The sequence below is a fragment of the Penicillium maclennaniae genome (genome assembly GCF_028827695.1).
Source record: "Penicillium maclennaniae strain IBT 15551 chromosome Unknown utg000007l:1.0-4884863.0:1.0-4888362.0, whole genome shotgun sequence".
NCBI classification, from domain to species: Eukaryota; Fungi; Ascomycota; class Eurotiomycetes; order Eurotiales; family Aspergillaceae; genus Penicillium; species Penicillium maclennaniae.
Window position 1 is genome coordinate 4730912 of NW_026623219.1, and position 24563 is coordinate 4755474.

Sequence of the window (24563 nt, forward strand, 5' to 3'; positions counted from 1 at the left end):
GTGCGTACTCCCGCGCCGCCGCGTGCGTGTCTATTCGCGGTCTACTATTGAAAATTAAAAATTGAAATTTTTTTTTCCTAAGATTAGCCAAAACCCGCAAAACCCAAAACCCAACCCAACCTAACCCGCCGGCGGGTTGGGTTTTGGGTCCAATTCTTTGACCCGCGCGCGCGTTTTGGGTCGAGGTGCGTAGCCTAACCTAACCTATTTGAGTGGGTCTCATGAATATATTATTTATACGGTAATAGCCTATATTTTTAGGTATTTGACTTATAATAAAGACCTCTTTCTATTGTGATAACACGGCCTTGTATAAGGGTACGAACGGTCACGTAACTCTACTTTTTCTGCCGAAAGGCACCGCCTATAAGGTATACTTCTATCCTTTCGTACTCTTATTAAATAATATATACTTTTGATACCTCTAGAATCTCATTTAGTAATATACCCTTAAGTAGTTAGCCTATTACGGTTAGCTAGGAACAGAAGTATTATCGCTAGATATATCTCCTTTCCTATAAACAATTACCTCTAAAAACGACTAATTAAGATCGCTTATATATTGTAGTGGGAGAACTGGTGACATAATGAGCCTATGTGTGGCCTCAGGCATGATTTAATGTCTGCAGTGCATAGTACATCTCCAGACACACTTGGAGAGAGACAAGTCATCTACCCAATTCATTCAGGATTCACCCAATTTCTTCTATCCATGATGCAGCATTAAGATTATCCCGCACGGCCGCAACAGGGCATCAGTACGGCCTCATCCAGTATCCTCTACACCAGACAGGCAGTGTGTGTGTGTGTGTTGTCCAGTCTGCATCGCCAGACAGCCATCGAGCCGTTCCCATTTCAATATATAAAATACTAAAGAGTATTTAAGTCTTCTCTAATCCATTTTATTCGCTATCTATATAAATATAAAAGTATACGCCTAGGAAATAATAATATAAGGAAGTTAGATACTTAAGTGATTAGTACCTTGACAAATTACTATCTAGGGCTATAAATTCTAATTATTAGTAATTATATCTAATAATGTTACTTCAGGCTTTTAGTTCCTATATTTCATGTAAAGGAATACCAAGGACTAGCGGTGAAGATTTACCCCTTAGTGTAATAAGTAAGTCTCGGACCCGATTTGTACTTAAAATGAGAGGGTTTCCAGATAACTTAGACTTAGCAAGAATCAGTCATACTTCTTTTAATACCAAACTTAAGTCCAGATATTCTTCCTTACCTGACCAATAGGCCTTCTACCCTGAACACGTAGATTCTTTACATTTTATATCCTTAGATATAGAGTATATTCTTTCTTCTTTACCCTAAAATAGTATAAAAGTATTCTTTCGTACTTAGATAACTATATCTAAAGAAAGCTTATTGATTTAGTCTATATTAATTAAATAAAAAGTTAATATTCTAGTAAAGAATATCTACCTCTAAGAAGCTAAATAGCTATATAGAGAGAATAAATATATTTATATCCAAGGAGATCTAATCTAGACTGATCTTAGACCCGCGGGGCGGGTCTAAGATCAGGAACCTCCACCTAGGGTCTAATCTTCCTAACCCTAACCCTAACCCTAACCCTCTAAGGGTCTCTTAAGGGTTACCCGCGAAGGGTCCGTTAGACCCTTAAATATATAATCTCTTCGCGTCTTTCCTATTTTAGATATATAAAACTAATAATTTAGCTTATAAAAATATTATTATTTATAGCTATTCTAATATCTATTTCTATATTTTCTTAATTATAAATTAATATCTATAAAATTTAAAAAAATTAAATTATAAATAGATAATTTATATATTATTATTTTAATATTCTAAAATTTTATTTAAATTATATAATAGATAGCTAATTTTTAAGGGGGTTATAAAAAGTTAAGAGTTTCGTTATAGAAATATATATTAAAGATAGGGTAAGAGTACTATATTTATATAATAGTAAATATATCTTTTTTTTAATACTAAAAATACCCTAAATCTAAAGCTTTCTTTAGTTATAAGATTAATAGAGACTTATTTAAATAATTATTAATTTAGATTTCTTATAAATATTATAGTTATTATATAAAATAAGTTTAAAGATTTAGATTATTAGACTTAGATATTTTTTATTATAAAACTTAAGACTATATAATTAAAAGGTCTAAAGGGTAACTCTAAGGGTTACCCTAAAGGTCTTAAGGGTTACCCTCTCTATAATTAAATAAGAGAATTTTAGCTAAGTAAAGGCTTATAAGTTAATATATTAATTTATATCTTTATATAACTAAGATAAATAGATTCCCTTTATATAGTAGCTTTTTTTTATCTAAAATCTTTATAAGTCCTCTTATTCTATCTCTCTATAACCTATATATCTACTATATCTTAAATCTCTAATATATATCTATTCTTAGTAATTAAAGGGGTTAGAATAAATAAGTTATAATACCTTATTTTAAATAATACCCTATTTATAAGCCTATTTTTATTAAGCTAGCTTACCTTTAATATAATACTTAATACTCTATAAAGAGTACCTTTAGCGCTTAAGAGCCTTATATAAATTAAATTTAACTGAGTAAACTAATTCCTATTATATAAAAATAAAATAAGTAAGGAGTTTATAACTTAATAGCTCTAAATAGACTATAAAAGGAAGAAATAGATTAATTAAGATAAAAAGTATTAAATAAGTTATTAAGATAGCTTTAAATAAATAACTTATATAAAAAGTAAAAAGCCTAATATAATATATATAAGATATTAAAAGGTTCTTAACTATCTAGCTACTAAATATATTAATATCTGTTGGGATAAAAGGGGAAAGCTACCACGAAGCAGATCGTGGCCCCTTAAGTCCGTAGGATCAACCTTAGTCCGGCTGGGTCAGTCGGTGCCAGACAAAGGTAGAAGGTCAAAGGTCATAGGATAGACTATAAGCAGATATAGCCTAAACGAAGACAGAACCACAGTCCTAAGAATCAAAGGAAGAAGGTAGAGATAACTTTGGAAAGTAGAACTGACTTGATTCTTTCTGCTAGAAAAGAAGGACATATTTATAGGCTAGAATAGCCTAGAAATGATGTCTAGAATGTCATACAAATACTAGGCAGCAACATAATAAAGGTGGCAAAGAAGGGAACCGAAGAAAAGCCAAAAGAATGATGTCAAGGATCGATGGTTTCAGCCACCCCGAAAGCTTCCCCGCAGTATCAGGTTATGCATGCCCAAAGGTGGACCATTTTATCCCTAAGGGAAAGTGGTCCGCCTATCCTTGAGGGGACTGAGGGTCGAAGTCTGTTCACCGAGGTTCGAAGACTATGGTCGAAGTTCGCAGGCAAGATATGCCCGAAGGCACCTCCGAAGGAACGGACCATTCATGCCTGAAGGCGGACCATTTAACTCTGAAGGAAAATGGTCCTGGCTATCATTTGGGAGAGGGCCGCGGACCAGAATCAGAAGTGGTCAAAATATCATTTTGATAGAAGGCCCCAAATTGGTCACGTGATCAATGCAATGCTGATCTTATATGTTGACTATAAGAATAGATCTTTCTATGTAGCATTGGTCTATATTCCAATAATATCTTACTAATATATAAATATTTTAAAAGGCTATAATATTAAAAGGGAATAAATAAACTAAGTATTTATAAGCTACTTATATAAGCTATATATATAATTTAGATTATTCTTTAGCTTTAAATTAATTAATTATTAACTTACTAAGATTAGTGAGCGCTCACTTAGATATTTAATTAAAATATCTAAGAATAGAAGCTTCTAAATCTAATTATTATATTATATTTAATTTTTCTTTTTCTTAAGTATTAAGAGTTTTATAATCTTATCTTATATATATAATTAGCTTTAATAATACTAATTATTTCTTCTTAAAAAATAAATATATGTAAGGCTCCGTTAATTAATTACTAAAAACTAAATAATTATTCTTTAAAGTCTATTATTAGGTATAGAGCTATCTTTAGTACTTAATTATTAGATATTATTATTTTAATAAATATTTATAGTAATTATAGCTTATTTTCTAAATTAGGACTAAATATATTATAAAGTCCTTTTTAACTTTAAATCTTTATTTAAGATATATTTAGATATTAATCTTAATAAGATTATTATATAGATTCTCTAATAATATAAAAAATTATTAATTATATTCTTATAATTATTACTAATAATATATTAAATAATATAATATTTATAGCTATAATAAATAATATAATTTAGGCTCTTTAGCTTAATATAAATTTAATACTTGTTTAAATATCTTATATTATATATATTATTTAAATTAGTATTATAGCTTTACTTAAAAAGATAAATATAACTTCTAAGAATAATATTATAAAATTAAAGTAAAAAAAAGATTATATGTAAGTATTATATACTTAATAATAAAAGTAAGAGATCGCTAATATATTAAACAAGATTAATTTCTTAATTTTTGTTATATAATAATTAATCTAAAAGGTTATTATTTATATATAAATTTTTAGGTTCACTATCTTATTATTTATATTAATATAAGCTTATAATACTATAAAGCCTTTTATAACTTTCAGCCTAATAAGCTAAAGCTTATATTTATCTAGGATATATAAATTTAATAGAACTTAATATATTTTATACTTTATTAGGCTAAGAGACTCTAAGCCACTTTTAATATCTTTTACTTATAATATAACTAATCTTATTTTATATTTAGCGTAAAAGAGTAGCGATAAATTAATTACCTTTTATTTATTTTATAGCCTTTCTATAAATATATAATTATCATTTATATAACCAGAGACTTAAGTATTTATTTAGTTTTTAAATTTTATAATAAGCCTTTTAATTATTTTAAAAAGGCTATTTATTAACTTTAGCGAAAGAAAATTATATAAAAATAGCTTATATTTTTTTTATTTAAGATTATATACAAGAAGCTATTAAAATATTATAATATAATAAATAATATAAAAGGTAAGCTTTTTATTATTAATATAATCTTAGTACTTATAAATAAGCTATAGTTTTTTTTAATAAAGGACTAAGAGTTAGATAACCTAAAAAAAGACTAAAAGAGAATTTATCGCGAAAGCCTTAAGTCTTTTTTTTAGGTTATATAATAAATATTTTCTATAAGATAAGCTATAATTAGATAGCTAATTATTAGAAATAATAATAGATATAGATTTACTATTTAAAGACTTATAATAATTATTAGCTCTATAATATAATAAGCTTATAAGATATCTTAAAAGTTATATATTCTTTTTTTTTCTTACTAAATTATATTAAATCTTTTTTTTAATAACTATATAAGGCTCCCTTTAGATATTCTAAAAAGAGTATAAATATAAATTTTCTATATTTATAAGCCTTACATAAGATATAATATTAATTCTAATAATTAGAGTAAGGGTAAGATATCTCTTTAACTCTATCTAAGATATCTATTATTATTAATAAGGGATATTAAAGCTAAAGATAATTTATAATAGTCCCGTAGCATACCCACACCGCTTCGGGTGTTGGTCCGCCGGGGCCCAACGCAAATTTGGATCCCAACACACATCTTGAAGCTATTCACACCTATTGTTCCACACCCACTATGGATCCTTCGTATAAAGCCATTGAGCAACGTATCCAGGCCGCTTGCGAAGCCGCCAGATGCCGAAAAAACGCCAAAATCACCTCGCTGGCGCGCGAATTCGACGTTCCAATAACCCGGCTGCGGGCACGTCTCCACGGTCGGCCATCTCGCTCTCAGCGTACCATCACCACCAAGCGTCTTGATCCCTCGCAAGAAGCAGCATTGATTAGCTGGATCAATACTCTTAATGGTCTCCACGTTCCACCTACCGCGCGTATGGTTGAAGCGAGTGCGAATGCGATAATCGAGAGAGATGGGGGAGCACCAGTCAACAAGACGTGGGTGTATGACTTTATTAAGCGCCTACCTGATAGCCTTTATTGGGTGAAACAAAAGCCAGCGGAGAAGGCAAGGGTCGAGGCTGAGGATATTAGTATCCTATAAGCCTGGTATGATCGTCTTGAGCTATTCGTGAAGCGTATTCCGCTATCGAATATCTATAATTTCGATAAGACTGGCTTCTAGCTTGGTCAGGGAAAGCCTCAAAAGGTTATTAGCCGTAATAAGCATCGCACGAGGCTATTCTTAAGCGAAAGAGGTGATCTCCTGACTGGAATCAAGTGTGTTGTAGCTGATAGATGGCTTATGGAGCTATATTTTATTGTACTAGGTGTCGTCCACCTCGAGCGATGGTATAATAGCGCAACCCTCTCAGATGAATCACGAATTGCAGTATCGCTATCTGGATATTCGAATGATATCCTTGCGGTTGATTGGCTTCGCTTCTTCTAGCAATATACCTATGACCGCGCCCGTGGTGGTCAGAGGTTATTACTTTTCGATGGTCATGGCTCGCATCTTATATAGGAATTCCTTCACCTTTGCGAATAATAGAATATTATTGCCTTCGTCTTCCCTCCGTATACTACGTATATCGTCCAGCCTCTCGATAGAAGCCTATTTCGAGCCTTAAAAGAGAGATTCCGCGCTAAGAATAATGCTCTCGCGCAGTGGGGTAGGGATGCAAAGGATATTAGCGTCTTCTTCCGCGAGATCACTGGCATACGGGAGCAGGCATTAAAGTCGCGCACTATTCGGAAGGTATTCGCAGACCGTGGCATTTATCCTTTTAATCTAGCTATAGTCATTGAACGCCTCGAGGCTGCAAGATCACCTACGCCAGAGCTTTATTGGCCTACTAGGGATACTCCACCGCCGCAACAATCATCTAGTTTACCCAGTTCCCCGCCTATATCTGCAACCCAGGCACGCCGCACATAAGGGAAGATATCTAGGATAGCTGAGCGTGAGGGTATTAACCCGAATGCCAGCCAGCAGATCGATCGGCTTTCCCGCTATGTTATCCAGATAGCAGAGGAGATCAGCCTTCTAAAGTCTACTATTTAGCACCAGCTGCCGCCTATGCCTTCAAATGCTCGCAAATCACAGAGGCATGTCGGCAAATTCGGTGCTATAACCACAAAGGATGCGAGACGACGGACTTCAGTAAAAAAGGACAAGGAGCATGCGGCGAGTGTTCGGAAAGGGAAGAAGGTGGCGCCTCCAAGCTTATTTTTAACCCCTGATTCAGCTACGGACCAAGTTGAAGATACGGGGACACCAAGTAGGATACCAATAACGCCTGGATATCAATTTGATAAGGGATATTTATAGGTGTGGAGGGAACAATGGGTGTGAATAGCTTCAAGATGTGTGTTGGGATCCAAATTTGCGTTGGGCCCGGCGGACCAACACCCGAAGCGGTGTGGGTATGCTACGGGACTATTACTATTATACTTTAGATATATATAATAAGATTTAACCTTTATAAGTAGAAGCGACTTATCTTATAAGAATATCTCTTATATTAAGAAATTATAGCGTTAACTAAGGCTAATAAAACTTAGGATAAATCCTTTAATTTAATTAATAATACTAAAAAAAATAATATATAGGCTTAGGATAGGGAGTCCCTTTTATAGTTTTATATAATAATAGCTAATCTTAAACGGATAGAGATTATAGATTATAATAAGGATAATAATAATAATATTAATTATATATTTAGGTCTTAATAATTTATTATTTATTCTATATATTAATTTAATTATATAATATTTTTCTCTAACTTTATAAAGGCTAATATTATAATAAAAGAAGCCTATTTTTAAAAGCTATTAGAATTTACTTATATCATAGCTCTTAGTCCTTAATATCCTTTTTAAATAGTTATTAAAAAAGATAATACCTTAATAAAATCTCCCTAAATAATAATAGCTATTAGAATCTACTTATATTATAGCTCTTAGTCCTTAATACCCTTTTTTAATAATTATTAGAAAAGATAATATCTTAATAAAATAGCGCTAAATAATAATAGCTATCAGAAAACTAGAACTACTTAGTATTAAAAATTACTAATAAATATATAAAAAACCCCTAAAATCTATATAAGTTATATATAAATAAGTAAGTTACGTTTTCTACCTCTTTATCCTATTTATAGACCCTAAGGGTAACCCTAAGGGTAACCCTCGGAGGGTCGGATATATAGGTGCCCGACCCTTAGGGGCTAGAAATCGGACCCTCCACCCGCTAAGAGGAGGTACGGGTGGAAGGTCCCGGAGGGTCACCAGCGGGTGAGTGCCAGGTCTACTATTACGTACTAGTTCCTAGGAGCGAAGGCTAGGAAATAGCCTATTCTCACATTACTATAGTAACTTCCTCTCAATCTTTCAACTTATATGAGTGATTGAATATCTTATTATCCCTATAATTCACTATCCCCTCTTTCCTTTACAATGTAGGGTCCGTCCTGCCGTCCGTTTAATAACCCCGAACATAAATTCCCTTATTGTCCCGATTCTATATCCGGGGCTAGCTCGATCCTAGGACTATCGTACACTACTATAATCGGGTAAAGATTCTCGCGCGCCCTATATAGGCCTCGAAAGCATTCACACGCCTTACTACGCAAAGTGGGGAAATAAATTATCGGTCTTAGTATAATTCCGAACAAGAAGTTCGCCACATAATCTATATCATACTAGTGTTCCTAGGATCACTTCCATCTAATCGATCCACTATAAGGTTGAACGGCTGTTAATTAGCCATAGTAAAGGGTCGAGAAGTTGCGCTGATAACGTATATGGTCTTATTTCTATATTGCGTTGATATCACGGAATATCTAGGAAGCATGCACCCGCAACCATGCAGATACAATACTATATCAATTAATTGGTCGGAGTGTCCATTACATGTATTCCACCGCATCACTAAACTCTTCCTCACAGGTTCCCTCTGCTACCTCCGGATTCAAACTCGCCAGCAACTTGTCGAAGGCTGCAAGAGTCTCTGTTGGCATCCCCACCCGTCCAGCAAGCAACCCCATTGCGGTCCTCCCCTCTCCATCTCTCGCATTGACATTGACACCCTCCATGCCCGCCGCCGTCAGTATTTCAAACGTTCGCTGATCCCCCCTCATCGCAGCAATATGCAGCACAGTCTGCCTCCCCTTCACCCGGCGATAGTCAGCCCCCCGTGAAATCAGCAGCTCAATGCACGCATGCGAGTTCTTCATCACTGCCTCGAACATGGGGGTATCACCCTCCCGATTCAGTCGGTTCATATCGGCGCCGTGGTCTAGGAGGAATGCACAGCTGTGAGCGCTGTTACATGAGACGGCTCGATTTAACGGTGTGCGGTCGAAGTCGTTCCGTGCGTCTTCGAGTTCTGCGCCGTGCTCTAGAAGCAGTGAGAAGAGCTCATCTGAGGCGTCACACTGCGCAGCACCGTGGATGGGCATGTACCCATAATTACAGCCAGCGTTGACATCGGCACCGAAAGCAAGTAGTTGAGCTGCACATGCGTAGGTACAGATATTACCTTCTATGTTTTTGAAAGGGTTCCCCCGATCAAGCAATAACTTGACCACGCCTTCCTATCCCTCCTTATAAGCGATCGCTAAAGCTTTCCAGACATATTCTCTCTTCTCTTCGACTGACCCGGCTTCCTTTCCCATAACAGTTCCACTATCTCCACCTTATCGCCGTACTGCCGCCCTCGATCGCCTGCCCGTCTGCTCCATCCCCTTGCTTGCCCTTTCGGCTTTGGTGCCCTCGTCCGCACCCCCATTCGGGTTTAGTGCCACCTCTGGCCGCTTTTACCGCCCCCAACCGGCACCTCCATCTATAAAACACCGCTCGTCCTCCTCGCAGCTTTGTCGGCGCACTTTCTCTTCTTTTTCCTTCTAGTAGGCAAAAACCGGCACAAACAATACGCTTTTATAAGCGAAACTAAGTTATAGTATATTTTTCCCTAAAAGTAAAAGTGCTTTAGATATTATATATTGAATCAGAATATTTTTATCTATTTTATTGAATTTTATAGGGGGTTTAAAGTTACTATTCTTTAGCGGGTATAGATAGTCCAAAATTCCGAAAGAGATTAGCGTTTAGTCCGAAATTTCTAAAGGGGATATAGTCCGAAATATATAGGATCGGCTTAGTCAAAAATATATAAGGTTAGACCTATATTTTAAACTAACCTAACCTTATATATTTTGGACTAACCTAACCCTATATATTTTAGACTAACCTAACTATAGTATTTTTGGACTAACCTAACCCTATATATTTCTTATTACGCTTATCTCCCTTTTTTTCGATTACTATTTCTTATATTCTATCTTTATTACCTTAATATAGAATTCGATAAATAGTAATTAGGAGCCTTATTTTCTCGAACCCTATCTTCGCTATATATCGCGTTACTAAGTTCACTAATATTATATAGGTATAGGTTCGGAGAAATACTTTATTCGCTTAGTCTCCGTGGCGAAGCGTAATACCTATAAGTATATTAAGGAGAGATCAAAGAAATAATAGAAAAGAGAGAAGATAGGCTAGCTAATAAAATACCTTATTAAGGCGCTATCGCGAAAGGTCTTAGAGCTATATAAGAGGCTATTAAAGCTATATATATTTATTTTTATCTAAATAAGATTAATATATATTAAACTAAGTCACTTCTTATATAAAATTAAAGAAAGGGAATTAGACCACTATTATTATAAGTAAGGATCTTAAACGCTAAGATATATCTTACTCTAATACCTATTATATAGTGATCAACGAAGAATTATATTTAATAAGGTCGCTTATACTAACGTTAGTAATACTATAAATTATAATATTATTATATCTTACCTATATATAGCTCGCTACGCTATTATAATAATATATTAAATAGGTCTCTTAGGATAATTCTAATATTCTAAGCCGGAACTAAATAATAACTATAAATAAATTAGTTTTATAGCTATAGGAAGATTATAAAGACACTATATATATATTATTAAATAATAAGACTAGGCTACTAAGAATAGTTAGGCCACTTCATGGTCCAGGCGCCAACGGAAGGGAGCGTCACTCTAGGTCTATAATTGGCCGAAGTTCCAAACCTTCATCACACGATGATTTTCGCGTGAAGCTTAATGCTATAATGAACGCATCTTTGCCGAGCAACGCCTCATGCTCGACCATGGGAAGGGTTAAGTCTGCCACGTTCTAGAGTGGCCTTCAGCTAGGTGCTTATCACTTCCCTTGGGCGTTACTTTTGCCTTATAGAACACATTCTCGTAAATGTCCGAGAAGTTAATGATGAAGGGCAATGTGGTTCATGTACTCTGGAAATAATGTACCATCGATCGAATCAGAATGCTGCAGTGACATTCAGAATCTGCTTTGACCATCTAAAGCAATCCAGCTCGAGAGAGCCTGTCGTAGAAGTTCTAGACTTCCCTTTGCCTACGGGTCTCAAAGCCCAACTTATAAAGACTCTCTTCCTCCATCTCGGGGGTTTGTTTATAATTGGAATGTAATTGTATTATTTTGTTTGGCATGATTCAGAGCCTCTTCCTCTTTGGTACATTTGTGAATATCTGATTGCTCTCCTGCCTGGATTTTGCTTGACCTGATTCAGTCATTTTATAAAATGGGCAAGCTTCGACGGTTATACAAGACCGACCGGGCTCAAGATTTTGATCATAAACAGGTACGCAGCGCCCTATGTTCCGACACGAATGCTGGAATTTCAGTGAGCTCACCTTTCCTGTGAGGATGTAGGATTGCTTTATGCGAGCACGGCAGATCTACGAGACGATCGATCGGCAATCATATCAATGGCTCGTGGTCTTCGTTGCTGATGTTGGGTTCTTCCTGGATGGTTATACAGTAAGATAGAGCCTGCTTAGATACTCCAAGCAAGGAGGAAGCGACTGACACTTGTCCTTAGTTGTTCGCAAGTAACATCGGGCTCCCTATGATTTCCTATGTCTATTGGAAAGATGAGACCTCGTCCATAAAGACTACGTGTATCAACATTGCTACTCTAGCGGGCACAGTTTTTGGTCAACTGTTGTTTGGTTTCCTGGCGGATAAAAAGGGCCGAAAAAGGGTCTACGGAATCGAATTGACAGTCCTCATCTTTTCAACGGTTTTCCTTGTTATGGCGTCGACCGGAGTCAACGATAACATGAGTATTTACCTATTGCTGATCTTATGGAGATTCATAGTGGGGGTTGGAGTAGGAGCCGGCTGTCCTCTCAGTGCTATCATAACGTCTGAGTAAGATAGCCTTATTGTTTTTATTGCATTTCACCCGCCTACTGACGCTTAATAATCAGATTCGCTCCAACTAAGCATAGAGCCCGAATGATGGCCACTGTTTTCTTCATGTAACCTCTTGGGCAAACCACGAAAAATCTTATTTCGCTCGTTGTAGTAGCTATCGGCAAACGGCAAGGGTAGGCTAATCTGGTCCGCACTGTGGATATTATGTGGAGATGGATCATCGGCATTGGTGTGATCCCTGGGGTAATCGCTTTGTGTTTCCGTTTTACAATCCCTGAAACCCCTCGTTTTTCTCTCTGAAATTGAAAAAATTCCAGTCAAAGCCGAGTTTGACGTAATGACATTATTCAACGAACCTATCCCTCTCTCAACCGCCGAGAGTGACACACTCGACCCGGCTCACCGCAGACCATCGGACGATGAACACTTCTTGATGACCCAAAGTGACTATATCACCATTCAACCTGCAACCCTGAATTCACACTATCATCTAGTTAGTGCAGATATTATCCAGTACTTCTGGACAGAAGGAAATTGGCGCACCCTAGCCGGCACATCCCTCTCTTGGCTCCTTGTCGACTTTGGCTTTTACGGTATCAGGCTTTCAAGTCCGCATTTTATCGCCAAAACATGGGGAACTTTAAATATCCGTGGACAAGTACCGCAATGGATGACAAACGACACTCCTGGAGCTAGCGTGTATAATATGCTTTTTCGAAACCTCGGCCCACGCGTTGGTTATTCTCAACACTAGTAGTTGCATTAGCGGTCTCTTACTAGTTTTCTTTCTATATCGATTGGATAGAGTCAGTCTCCAGAAGTACGGATTTCTTGCTCTGGCTGCTCTCTTCATTGCGCTGGGAACTATGTTCATCACCGTACGAATGGAAGGTCCGGTCGCGGTGGTGTTTTACATCATTGGCCAACTACTGTTCAATTTTGGTAAGACATTATTCTTCTCTGGTTTAATTTTGTGTCTTATTTTATACTGAACATCTCCCGGCAGGACCCAATGGAACAACATATATAATCCCTGCTGAAGTTTTCCCTACTCGCTATCGTGCAACGTGCTACGGCATTAGCGCTGCTAGTGGCAAGTTTGGCTCTATTCTCGCCGAAATATTCTCTGCTTATTCTGGACTTGGCACTGGTCCCAGTGACGCCCAAACCAGGCGCCATGGCTAGGCTCTTCTCATCTTCAGTGTTACTATGATCTTAGGGGCTGTGGTGACGCAGTTCTGGATTCCACCCATCCAGCGGGGCAACGCAGGGAAAAAATTCTGGGGTGGTAAAACTGAGACTCTGGAGACTCTAGCTTTAGGCAGACTTGGCATAAGGAGTGGATTTGTGGTTCGAAGACGAGGAGCAACTGGGATTTAGTTTGGTAAGGCATAATTCGCTATTTTCTTGTGGGGTTGTTGATTGGCCTGAGAATAATACCGCCGAATTCTAAGGAAGGAAGAACTTCGTTTGGAAAAGCAGGCTATAAGTGTGCTATTTCCTGCGGCATGAATTATAGCCTTGGAGCAATATCTCGGGCAGGATAATGCATATTGACCTTGGTCAAGACTTACAACCCTTGATAATGTAGCAAATTTAGTCATCGAATTCTTCATTAACTAGCCAGTGAAATGGGAACGGCTCGATGGCTGTCTGGCGATGTAGACTGGACAACACACACACACACACACACTGCCTGTCTGGCGTAGAGGATACTGGATGAGGCCGTACTGATGCCCTGTTGCGGCCGTGCGGGATAATCTTAATGCTGCATCATGGATAGAAGAAATTGGGTGAATCCTGAATGAATTAGGTAGATGACTTATCTCTCTCCAAGTGTGTCTGGAGATGTACTATGCAATGCAGACATTAAATCATGCCTGAGGCCACACATAGGCTCATTATGTCACCAGGAGGGCATAGGTGATCGCACCCACGCCTAGCTCTGACCGCACCCATCACGTGATAATTTGAGGTTTGTGGCCCGTGCTCATCGCACCCATGTAATTTTTTAGGTATACCCTGGTAACCCGGTAATTTACCCATATATCCCACTGATTCTCCCCCACCCATTTTAATCATCATTCCATACCATGGAACGCGCTACAGATTATACCTGGAGGGCGTATAAGGATCGTACCCTCTCTGAGCTTCTACAATTTGATCCTGAATCCGATACGGATAATATAGGCGAGTATGTCGATGAGTTTGATGACTGGCAAGAATCTCAAGCTGCAATTCCTGACCCGGATGAGGTAAATATATATCTGCAATAACTAAAGTCAAACTAATTCATAATTAATTATTAACTAATTTATTTATAGCCAGTTCATATTCTAACTCTATTAACCTTTCATCCAACCCACGCCGTATCAGCTGCTGTGATTGAGTATATGCCTTTACTCCCAGAGTATCCAGAAACTCATAATAAAGGGTTTGCCTATATCGTAAGTCTCGATAGATCTAAACCTAATGAGCTACGAGCTATTATAAAGTCAGTAAGTTATTACCTATTTATTATCTAGTTATAAACTAGTTATTAATTAATTATTAGACATAATACGCTATAGGTGGCTATAGAGAGATAAAATACGTACACTCCGTATTCCTTAGCTGCTAAACAGAGCGAAAGCGCTTCAGATATAATAGTGTGAAGAGCTACGAGTTTCTTGATCCTAGAATCTCCTATCTAGCCTATTCAAAGGCGGATACTAATCTATAGACTATAATTATAAATATACGCAGAGAAATAGCGGAGACATCGCTTTCAGAGGGCTATAGAGAGCTATAACGTAATAGTATTAGGTACGCTAACTAGTTTATTACTAATTCCTAACTAACTTTTACTTAGATTATATAACGCAACCCAAAAGAAATTCCTTCGGGGTACCGCTTACAAATCCCCTCGTATAGGTTGTTAACCTATATTTCGCCAGTACTATTATAAAGTATATCTTATTTCTACTAGTTAATAACTAGTTACTACCTAGTTAATAGAATATAGCTAGAGTGCCTAGCTATTATATAGGCTACGCAAATTTAACCAAAGAGAACTATTAGGAGCATTTTTATACTTCTTTAATACCAAAAGAGAGATCACTTAATATAGAACTTCTACAGAAGCTTCTAGCCTCTACTTATTAGTCTAGACCACTAATATACGGAGTGATTAAACCGGCGGGTATAAGAAGGCTATTATACGGTAAGAAATAGTTTTAGACTAGTTATTATCTAGTTACTAACTAGTTATAGGCGTTATCTATCCTTAGGGTCAGGGTAAAATCCAGAGCTATGGCTCTTATAACGTGATCTTTCAGACCTTTATCCCGCTTAATCCTAAGAGATACCTATATATAATCTTCTACTCTCGTGGAAGGTATTCTTATCCACCACCGCTACCTACGAAAGCTCTATAGACAATCGCTAGTGAGGTCCTTAATCTAATATATAAAAATCTCGACCCGGACCTTAAGCTCAGTAAGTATTTCGCTACTTAGGAACTAGTTCTTAATTATTTACTAACTAGTTATAGGCATATTCCTCCGCAGTCCTACGCTTCGGGATTTCTGCAAGTAGTATCAATATAATACGCTATCACAGATCTACTCTAGCTTTGCTAAGATCGATAAGGTTTCAGTATTACTCTGGAAACAACGAGCGCTTAGCTACCTATTTAGTAAAGGTATAGCTAGCCTACGCTATTAAATCGAGATCAAACCTGAATTAAAGGTAACTTTACTAGTTTAAAACTAATTACTAACTAATTACTAACTAATTACTAACTAATTATCTCTAAGAATATATTCGCGAGATCTATAAAATACCGGAAGGAACCTTTATTTTCTGTGCTTTCACGAAACAGCTTTAATTTATAGTAACGCTTAATGCTATCGAGGTTAATATATCCTATAAACGGGTAAAGGGAGATATTAATAAGGTGATCTTCGCTATAATACTTATAGACTATAGCAAAAGTAAGTAAGGTCACCCTAAACTGATAAATAACTAATTACTTACTAGTTATAGATTAGTTATAACACTCTGTTATATTTTTACTGACTAAGAGAGCTCCGCGGGATATAAGTTTATCTTCCAGATGGTTTTCGAACTTATATTAAGGTTAATAGGGAGACCTATTAAGTTTCACTACCTCTATAGGGAAGGGATTAAGGCAATTATTAGTGATATATGCCTAAAGCAGATCTTTGGTAAGTTAACTAATTAATAGTTAATTACTAAGTAGTTACTAACCGATATAAAGGCCTAGGTACATTCCTTTAGGACTAAGATATCGAGGAATATAGGCGTTCTCTAGCTTAGCACCTTACGCGGATTATAATCTTTTACGCTATCCACTTTATGCGAATAGTATCAAAGATATACCTAAATCGACCAGATAGCTCCTATATAGTATGCCGTGAGCGCCTAAATAGGCTATTATTATGCAAAACCGAGCATGATTATAATAGGCTTCTCGATCTTATTAAAGGTAATTAACTAGTTTTAATCTAGTCATTAATTATTTACTAATTAGTCACTAGAATAAGATCCGTATCTCAAATATTAGGTTCGATATAAGAGACACCCAATTATTACAGCAGGGCTATACTAAGTATACTCTGGTGTTAGCCCTAAATTTTTCTTAAGGTTCCGGCCTTATATAAATATAGTTAAGTAAAGCTATAATAAGTCCTATGCCCTAGGAACTTACGATTTATTACTCGGTGCTATAACTAAGTATATATTAGTTATAAACTAATTCATAACTAGCTACTAACTAGTTATTCTAGGTCCTTATACCTTAATTAATAAGATCTAGATCAATTTAAGACTTAAGAGGCCTTTAGTATCTATTACCGATATTAAGCTGACGATATTGAAGCCCGCTTTAGAAAGAATCTTTAGCGCGAAGCTAGAAAAAGAGAAAAAGCGGAAAATAAAGCTACTTAACACAGAGAAGCATAAATCCAGTTTGATATTAACGATTAAATCCTCTTTGACGCCTCGTCTTCTGGCTATATATTTAATATTAGACGACGGTTAAGGTCGGCTATACCACAGTTAAGATTAAGGTTATCTACACTATAGCGATTAAGCTCTAGAGCGACTACACGAAGCCAGTCTCGGTATATATCTAACTAATTTTGAACTAGTTTCTAAATACTTACTTACTAATTCTATAGTGTATTAATAAGATCTAGTCTCCGTCGCATAGCTATAATAAACTCACAGAATCGAGATTATTTAAATAACCTTCGAGAGCTTAAAATTTAGCAGAAACGCTAAGAGATTGAAGATACTTAAGAAGAAAGACGACTAAAGCGCCAGAAATTAGAGCTTAAGACTAAAGAACGAGAAATTAGGCTTGCTAAGATAGAACTAGAAAGGCAGCTAGTTAAGGCATAACTAGCGCAGATTAAGCGAGGGAACTAGTTTAAAATTACTTACTCTTCTATACTATTTCTCTCCTAGTATCCTCTATCCTAATATACGCTTAAACTAAATTTAAACTATTAATTATAAAGTAATAATATTAAAGAAATTAATTTATGATCTATACCTTAGGGACAAACTAAGTAAATTAAGTTCCTCGAGAACTAGTTTAATACTAGTTCTCTCCTAGTATCCTCTATCCTAACGCTAGAACTAATTTAGAATTAGTTCTTCTAGGCTATATCAGTCTCTTATACTTTATCTTCTCCTTTATCTTCTTCCTCCTCTTTATCTATAAAGAAATCAAAGAAATCGCAGTTAGATCGGCGGGTCTTATAATAATAAACTATAAATCTATAAATTAGTTTTGGACTAATTTAAAATAGGTAAGAGAGTTAAAACTTACGTTTCACGGCCTTATTAGCTTTATAAGTTATATATAAGCTAGTGTAGCCTATTTCATGAAGCATCTCGCGTATTTTGGTTATATTAATCTATTCTTTAATATTAGAAACTAATTTAATACTAGTTTAAAAGGGACTCACTTTGCTATTACGCTTAAGGGGAAGAATAGGACGGTGTTCACTATCACTAGCATACTATTATTCGTACCGAATATATATAGGCTAGTAGAAATTACCTAAAATAATAGAAATTAGTTATAAACTAGTTTTAATTCCAAAATACTTACTAATAGTATTAAGAACCGTAGTAGCGGAAGTCCTTCCACCCTTCCCTCTAGCCATCAAATTATTATTATCTATATATTTTTGGATAATATAGTGCTTCAATTTGTTAGTGTTTTGGAAGACGACCTAAATTAGTTAGAAACTAGTTTTAACGTCTATTATTCAGACTTATAGGATAGAGGCAACCCGGGAAGCGACACTAAAGCTCTCCAGGGAAGATAACCCAGTCACCATCGCTCTAAATTAGGTATAATTAGTTCGGAACTAATATATTTGATAGATTTAACACTCACATTCTTAGTCATATTGTCCCACATACCAGCCAGAGTGAGTTTCGTTTTGCTGAGGTAGAATTTGTAGGTAGGCTAAATGACGTTAGTTTTCATCACTTTTTATCGATATTTCATTATTTTTCATCGATATTTCATCACTTACATTATCATTGAGGTTTGCCATATTGAATTTGGGCTTCAAATACAGAAAAATGGGTAGTAAAGTAGTATGGTGGGTAGTAGAAGTAGTATGGAAGTGGATGGGGTAGGATGGTATGGTAAGGTAAGAGAGGGGGATGGGTTAAAATTCTTCCGAACGGGTGGGGTAAATCCGAGAAAAAATCACGTGATAGGTGCGGTGACCTATTCACGTGGGTGCGGTCACCTACATGCACTGTCACCAGTTCTCCCACTACACCAGTTAGTTAGTTATCTGCAAAACGTTACTTATTAAATAGAATATGGGAAAATTTGCTTGAAATTAAGGCATAAAGGCTAGAAAAGTCTTATATGTCACAGCTGCAAGATAACTGGTTATCTTAAGCATGCCCTAACTTAACCTCTTCTCGAACAGAAAAGATATTATTAATATGGCGATCCAGGCGATCCTAACTCTTATATTAGCTTATAAAACTCTCTCTGCCCGTCAATCTTTTCTGACGTGTCGCATTAGAGCCAAGAGTTTTTTATTTACAATCTAAGACGTCGAAATCGATTTGTCCAGCAAAGGTCTCAACACCCAACAAAAGACCAGGCTCTCATGTTCTAACCCCCGCAGGTTCCCATTTATGACATGAACTTGCAAACGATGCTCGATGATTCATCGGTCGTTGCTCATCTGGCCTAGAGTGAGCTACTACTATGCGCTTTGGATTATAACACCGATATCCACAAGGGCTGTTCAGCACTTCGCACAACAGTACGAAGGCGTTTTTCAAGTAATAGTCCAAATCATCGTTGGGCTTGCCACACCACGATCTTGAAGGCGATTGTTCTGCAGCTACGAATACCATTACTGCTATGACACCCTCTGCTCAGTGCCCGTTATTTCTTGTGTGCTCGCTCTCCTCTATGCCTATCCTCATCGCAGAATATAACAAGTGCAAACACCAATGCGACCTCTACTCGCCGAGTGGGCCCCTAGCAGATTAATTATACTTGAAACTGAGGGCTATGCAGTCCTGGCGACCATGGTCTTCCAAACCTAAGGCCAAAGTGTTGCCTGCGCACTACGAATCGGCTGAGCCCTATGATTTAGTGGTGCTCATCTCAAGCATGATTATGGAATTGATTCAGTTCAACGAGCAGATGCCACCACACCATGGTCAGCGAACTAGATTTCACTCTTGTTCCCTACCCGAAGTTTCTGTGCACGATTACCTTCAGCGGTTGACTACACATGCTCAACTATCGCCGCCGATTCTTCTTAGCATGGTCTATTACCTTGATCGGCTCTGTATATTATATCCTGCTTTCACTGTTTCCAGTCTGTCGATCCATCGGTTCCTGGTTGTTAGTACGACAGTCGCCAGCAAAGCCCTGAGTGATAGCTTTTGGACCAATAAGACATATGCTCGAATAGGGGGAATCAGCACGACCGAGTTAGCAATGCTAGAGCTTGACTTTTTGTTCAAGTTGGAATGGAAAATTGTTCCAAAGCCAGAGGTGCTAGTTGACTACTACCAGCATCTCGTCGCTAGGTGTGGAGGCTTCAAGATCGATAATTCCAACCCCAGCTCACGCATAGGTAATCTCGATAGGCGAGACAAGTCTATTCCTAAGAGCGCTGTCTTTAAATGAGGTTTCAAATGGTGGACCGCGGCTATATCAGAATACCAATATTAATAGAAGAATGCGCTATGTCTATTTGGTCAAAGTGTTTCGCCTCTTGCTTTGTTATGGCTATTTATGATTAAAAGCAATGAGATAGAGAACGAATTTAAGAAAGAGTAATTTCTACTACGGCTGTCTATACGGCTATTTATCACCCACTATTTATAATATGTCTTAACTCAAACAAGCGTACGAGAATTCTTCTTTCCTTCCCGGGGTCTCTTGTCTTCTCGTTCGTTCGCTAAAACAATGGGTAAAGAGCTCGATGCGGACCCGCATCAGGATTGTGTATTTGACAGATTCATCTATACAACCAATCAGACGATCCCGGTTACCACTAGATTGAGGCGTTGATGCCATAATTGACCTTCATTTGGGAAAAAGAGTGGTACACCTTAGGAATTGAGGGCTGATTCAGCATAGTAAACATACGCATATTAGCGACCGAGGATACGCAATAAACGACTGCATTCCACCATTCACTAGAGCAATGGCAAGTGTCCGGCCTTGAGTTGGACGGACTTTGCTTAGAGGTATCCAATCAATCTGGTGTTTGAACACCGCGATCTCGTGACAAAGAATGAGAAATAATAGAATTATCAATCCTAAACACATGGTAAACAGAAACTAGCCAAATTCCCATGCTGCTCGGATGTGCCCATCACTCCGATCACTAAGTTCTCGGAGTCCCTGGACTTTGGGATGCCTTATGGTCGCTGTCATTCTTCATTGGAAGAGAAAAAAGTTTCTCGACAAGTACAGACGGTAGTATGTCACCAGCGAATGATGATTGGATGCGGGTCTGCGGAGGATAACGACTAATGCGGAATGGTCGTTGATTATGTTATCAAACCCTTGCGTACTGTTTCCCCGTGCCGAAGGCAGCTTGAAATTCACATACTCACCACCCGGATCGATTCGAGAAGCGACAATTTTATTCAGTCCTATCTATAGTCGTACGTACCTCCGGAGGATATTGTTACCTAATCCTAACGTACATAAAGAGAGGGAATACTGGAAATATGAAAGAGCGTCTCCCGACCGCGTTGGCTCGAATCCGCGAAAACCAGCGGCGTTCTCGCGCCCGACGCAAGGAGTACACCCAGCACCTTGAGGAACAGCTACGGTCATTCCAAAGACTTGGTGTAGCTGCGTCGCAAGAAGTTCAACAGGCAGGGAGAAAAGTTGCAAAAGAGAATGCCCTTCTTTGATCACTGCTGATACTTCACGGCGTCTCAAAAGAAGAAATTGAAAAATACCTAAAATCGCAGGCAACCTATATTCCATCAACAACTTCCTTAGAACAAATGATCCTCGTATGAATTGTCGCCATACACGCACAGCTTCTAAGCTAGAGTTAAGTAGCTCGCCACCTGAGTTTGACACTTCCGGGACTCGATGTCCTCCATCAAGATCAGGTACAAAAGGATATATCGGTCTCAATATGCAAGGCCCGAGTGCAGGGCGACCAGTAGCACTCAGTCCTGACGCCCACGAAACCGTGTCCAAAGCGCAAGACCTTGGCGGCGCCCGGGATATAGGGCAACTCACATCTTGCGAGGATGCAGCCAGAATTATAGCAAGCCTGCGAGACTATCCGGATATCCATGATCTGCGATTCGAACTTGGATGTGACTCCGAATCAAATTGCATGGTGAAGAATATGTCAATCTTCGATGTACTCGATAAGTGACACAAATACGCAAATAGGGACGCAAAATTATTGGACTTAAATTTTTATACAGAAGTAGCTGACAACTTATGGCCCCCATCACATCACCGCGTGCGTACCTATGCAACTTGAGGTGAGGTGAGGATGACACCCCTTGTGAAGTAGATCCAAATGAGTTTGTATTTCAATTTGCTCCATGTTCAATTCGAGCGAGAGTATTTCCCATGAGTGGAGAAGCAAGAAAAATATCAAGGCTAACAACGTCCTCAATTCTTCCAGTAGCTACCGTTTCTCTTGTCCATACTGGCCTGCAAGAAGTTGACTTAACACTGCCCTGTATATGCTGTCCATCTTTAACATATTGCTAATCTAGTCAGCAAGAATAGCTCTCAGACGATTTTCGGATTACTTATCTTGTCACTGATGAACCTGAACAGCGTAGTGGCAGAAATAAATAAAGGCACTGCTCTCTTGGCTAGTTTCTTTATCATCATATGCCCCGGCCAGTCTGATGAAAATAAGCGTTCCTGCCTTATTTAAAGGAACTTCCCCACAAATGTAGCTTAATGTCACGCTCTACCACGGGCTTCGACGTATATCGAGACCAGGAAATATTTCCGGATTATGTTAAACTGGCTAAGGTATTACAAATTACTTGAATGATTGGACGTAATGCGGCCCTATCGTTCTATCTAGTCCACAATAATAGCATAAGAAAGTCCATATTGAATCCGATGTAAAGCAGAGTGATAACCTATGTAGCATGAATATCAAAATTCTCAACTCGCTTAGCTGAAAGTTACCTGATTTCCAGCGCTGCACCAGCTATGTTGAATAGTGCTATTTTCATGAGACCAGAAGTCTTGTGTGTGCTGGAATTCAATTCATGGAATTTTCAGTCATGGGTGTCGGGTTTAATAGCAAAGATTTTAAATGAGCCTTTTAAATACGGAATTTGTCAGTGGTACGTCGATACTAGGTTCTTGTGAAGGCCAACTCACCAGTCCAGATGTTGAGATCAACCTCTGAGAGATTGTTTATCTCCCCGCTGGTACTGTTATTCGTTGTATCACAGCATGATCCCGTAGGGTCCGGCCCATTGTCTTTCTCGTTCTTCCACATCTCCTTGTAAATATTGAGATCGGCATTAGTGTCCAGTATCACTGCTTCTATAAGCTAGATGTCAGTACAATATTGAATGCCCCATGAATATAGTATGAATACCTTGGAACCCTGCTTCCTTCAGATATCTTTCGTAATCGGCAACCTGGCTAGCACCAGCTATACAGCCAACATATAAGGAGAGATCCTTCTTGATCCCCATCGGAAGCTCTCGTTTCGCCAGGATGTCGCTAATGGCAACCCTACCTCCTGGCTTCAGTAGACGGAACATTTCCTGAAAGACCAGAGGCTTTTCAACTTCCGGCACTAGGTTTACCACACAATTACTGATGATACAATCAGCGGTGGACGATAGTAACGGTATAGAAGTAATGAACGCTTCTATGAACGATGCATTGTGGGCACCGGCGTTCCTTGCGTTCCGACGTGATAATTCCAGCATGTCCTGCTAGCTTTAAGCAAGAAGTAAAGTCAGATGGGTAGGAAGTGATCCGCATACCTTGGTCATATCAATACCAATGGCCTTTCCTTCCCCTCCAACCTTCTTTGCCGCTAGCAAAACGTCAATGCCCCCGCCACTACCCAAATCAATCACAACCTCGCCCTATATGGATATCAAAATCAGCCCCAAGGAGCGACCGGTGACAGTACTTACCACACCTATGTTTGCCGTTGCTAATGGATTCCCACAGCTAACACCTAAATTCGCGTTTTCTGGAATAGAACGCAGATCCTCTAGATCATACCCAAACGCCCTTGCGACTTTGCGTTTATGGTCTCCCGGTTTATGAGCGTCGTCCGTCTGCCTCGCAACTCCAGCGTAGCGGTTTTGCACACATCGATAGGTATCTTCCGGATTCATTCTGACGAACTTTCTGTTTCAGCACGGCGAAAAAAGACTCGTCTGTCGGTTAAGTGAAGATTGTATAGATGATTTACTTCAAGAGTCGTAATGGGGAGAGACCAAGCCTAAATATATACTACACGAATCAGGAGCCTATTTAGCGACGTCAGGCGGCTCACATTTTCTGATTGGACGATCGATACTTTCTGGTATGTCACCGGTGGGCACCGGAATGTCTCTGCCAAGCCTATTTGTCATGGATATATCCTAGCCCCCACCCTCAACCCACAATTTTAAGAGAATAGACGTATGTTTGGTATTTACATGGATGGTGATTCTGGAAGAGCCCAGTCAACTGATAATTTTTCAAGTCGATCAAGGAGTCATTGCCCAAGATGGGATACTGGCGCCTAGGAGCTGATAACCCTGGCTAAAAATAAGTAACACCGAAGCAGCTTCGGTTTATCAGTC

General features: G+C 38.0%; 5 protein-coding genes across 5 annotated transcripts; 3 read left to right on the forward strand and 2 right to left on the reverse strand.

Annotated features, from left to right (window-relative positions):
* Nucleotides 1-8848: 8848 nt before the first annotated feature.
* On the reverse strand, nucleotides 8849-9400 carry N7477_008970 (ankyrin repeat domain-containing protein; the record flags this gene model as incomplete). The annotated part of the gene is made up of 1 exon (XM_056970632.1): nucleotides 8849-9400. One exon carries the CDS (start codon nucleotides 9398-9400, stop codon nucleotides 8849-8851), a length of 552 nt encoding a protein of 183 aa, XP_056820664.1.
* Nucleotides 9401-11589: 2189 nt separating this feature from the next.
* Nucleotides 11590-12225, forward strand: N7477_008971 (uncharacterized protein; the record flags this gene model as incomplete). Its single annotated transcript, XM_056970633.1, has 3 exons — nucleotides 11590-11691; nucleotides 11721-11828; nucleotides 11890-12225. 3 exons carry the CDS (start codon nucleotides 11590-11592, stop codon nucleotides 12223-12225), a joined length of 546 nt encoding a protein of 181 aa, XP_056820665.1.
* A 206-nt stretch (nucleotides 12226-12431) lies between these two features.
* On the forward strand, nucleotides 12432-13412 carry N7477_008972 (uncharacterized protein; the record flags this gene model as incomplete). The annotated part of the gene is made up of 4 exons (XM_056970634.1): nucleotides 12432-12513; nucleotides 12545-12960; nucleotides 13046-13169; nucleotides 13234-13412. The coding sequence occupies 4 exons, from the start codon at nucleotides 12432-12434 to the stop codon at nucleotides 13410-13412; spliced, it is 801 nt and encodes a 266-aa protein (XP_056820666.1).
* Nucleotides 13413-14320: 908 nt separating this feature from the next.
* On the forward strand, nucleotides 14321-14729 carry N7477_008973 (uncharacterized protein; the record flags this gene model as incomplete). Its single annotated transcript, XM_056970635.1, has 3 exons — nucleotides 14321-14482; nucleotides 14552-14674; nucleotides 14727-14729. The coding sequence occupies 3 exons, from the start codon at nucleotides 14321-14323 to the stop codon at nucleotides 14727-14729; spliced, it is 288 nt and encodes a 95-aa protein (XP_056820667.1).
* An 8372-nt stretch (nucleotides 14730-23101) lies between these two features.
* Nucleotides 23102-24110, reverse strand: N7477_008974 (UbiE/COQ5 family methyltransferase; the record flags this gene model as incomplete). The annotated part of the gene is made up of 4 exons (XM_056970636.1): nucleotides 23102-23295; nucleotides 23351-23693; nucleotides 23748-23852; nucleotides 23904-24110. 4 exons carry the CDS (start codon nucleotides 24108-24110, stop codon nucleotides 23102-23104), a joined length of 849 nt encoding a protein of 282 aa, XP_056820668.1.
* Between the last annotated feature and the right edge of the window lie 453 nt (nucleotides 24111-24563).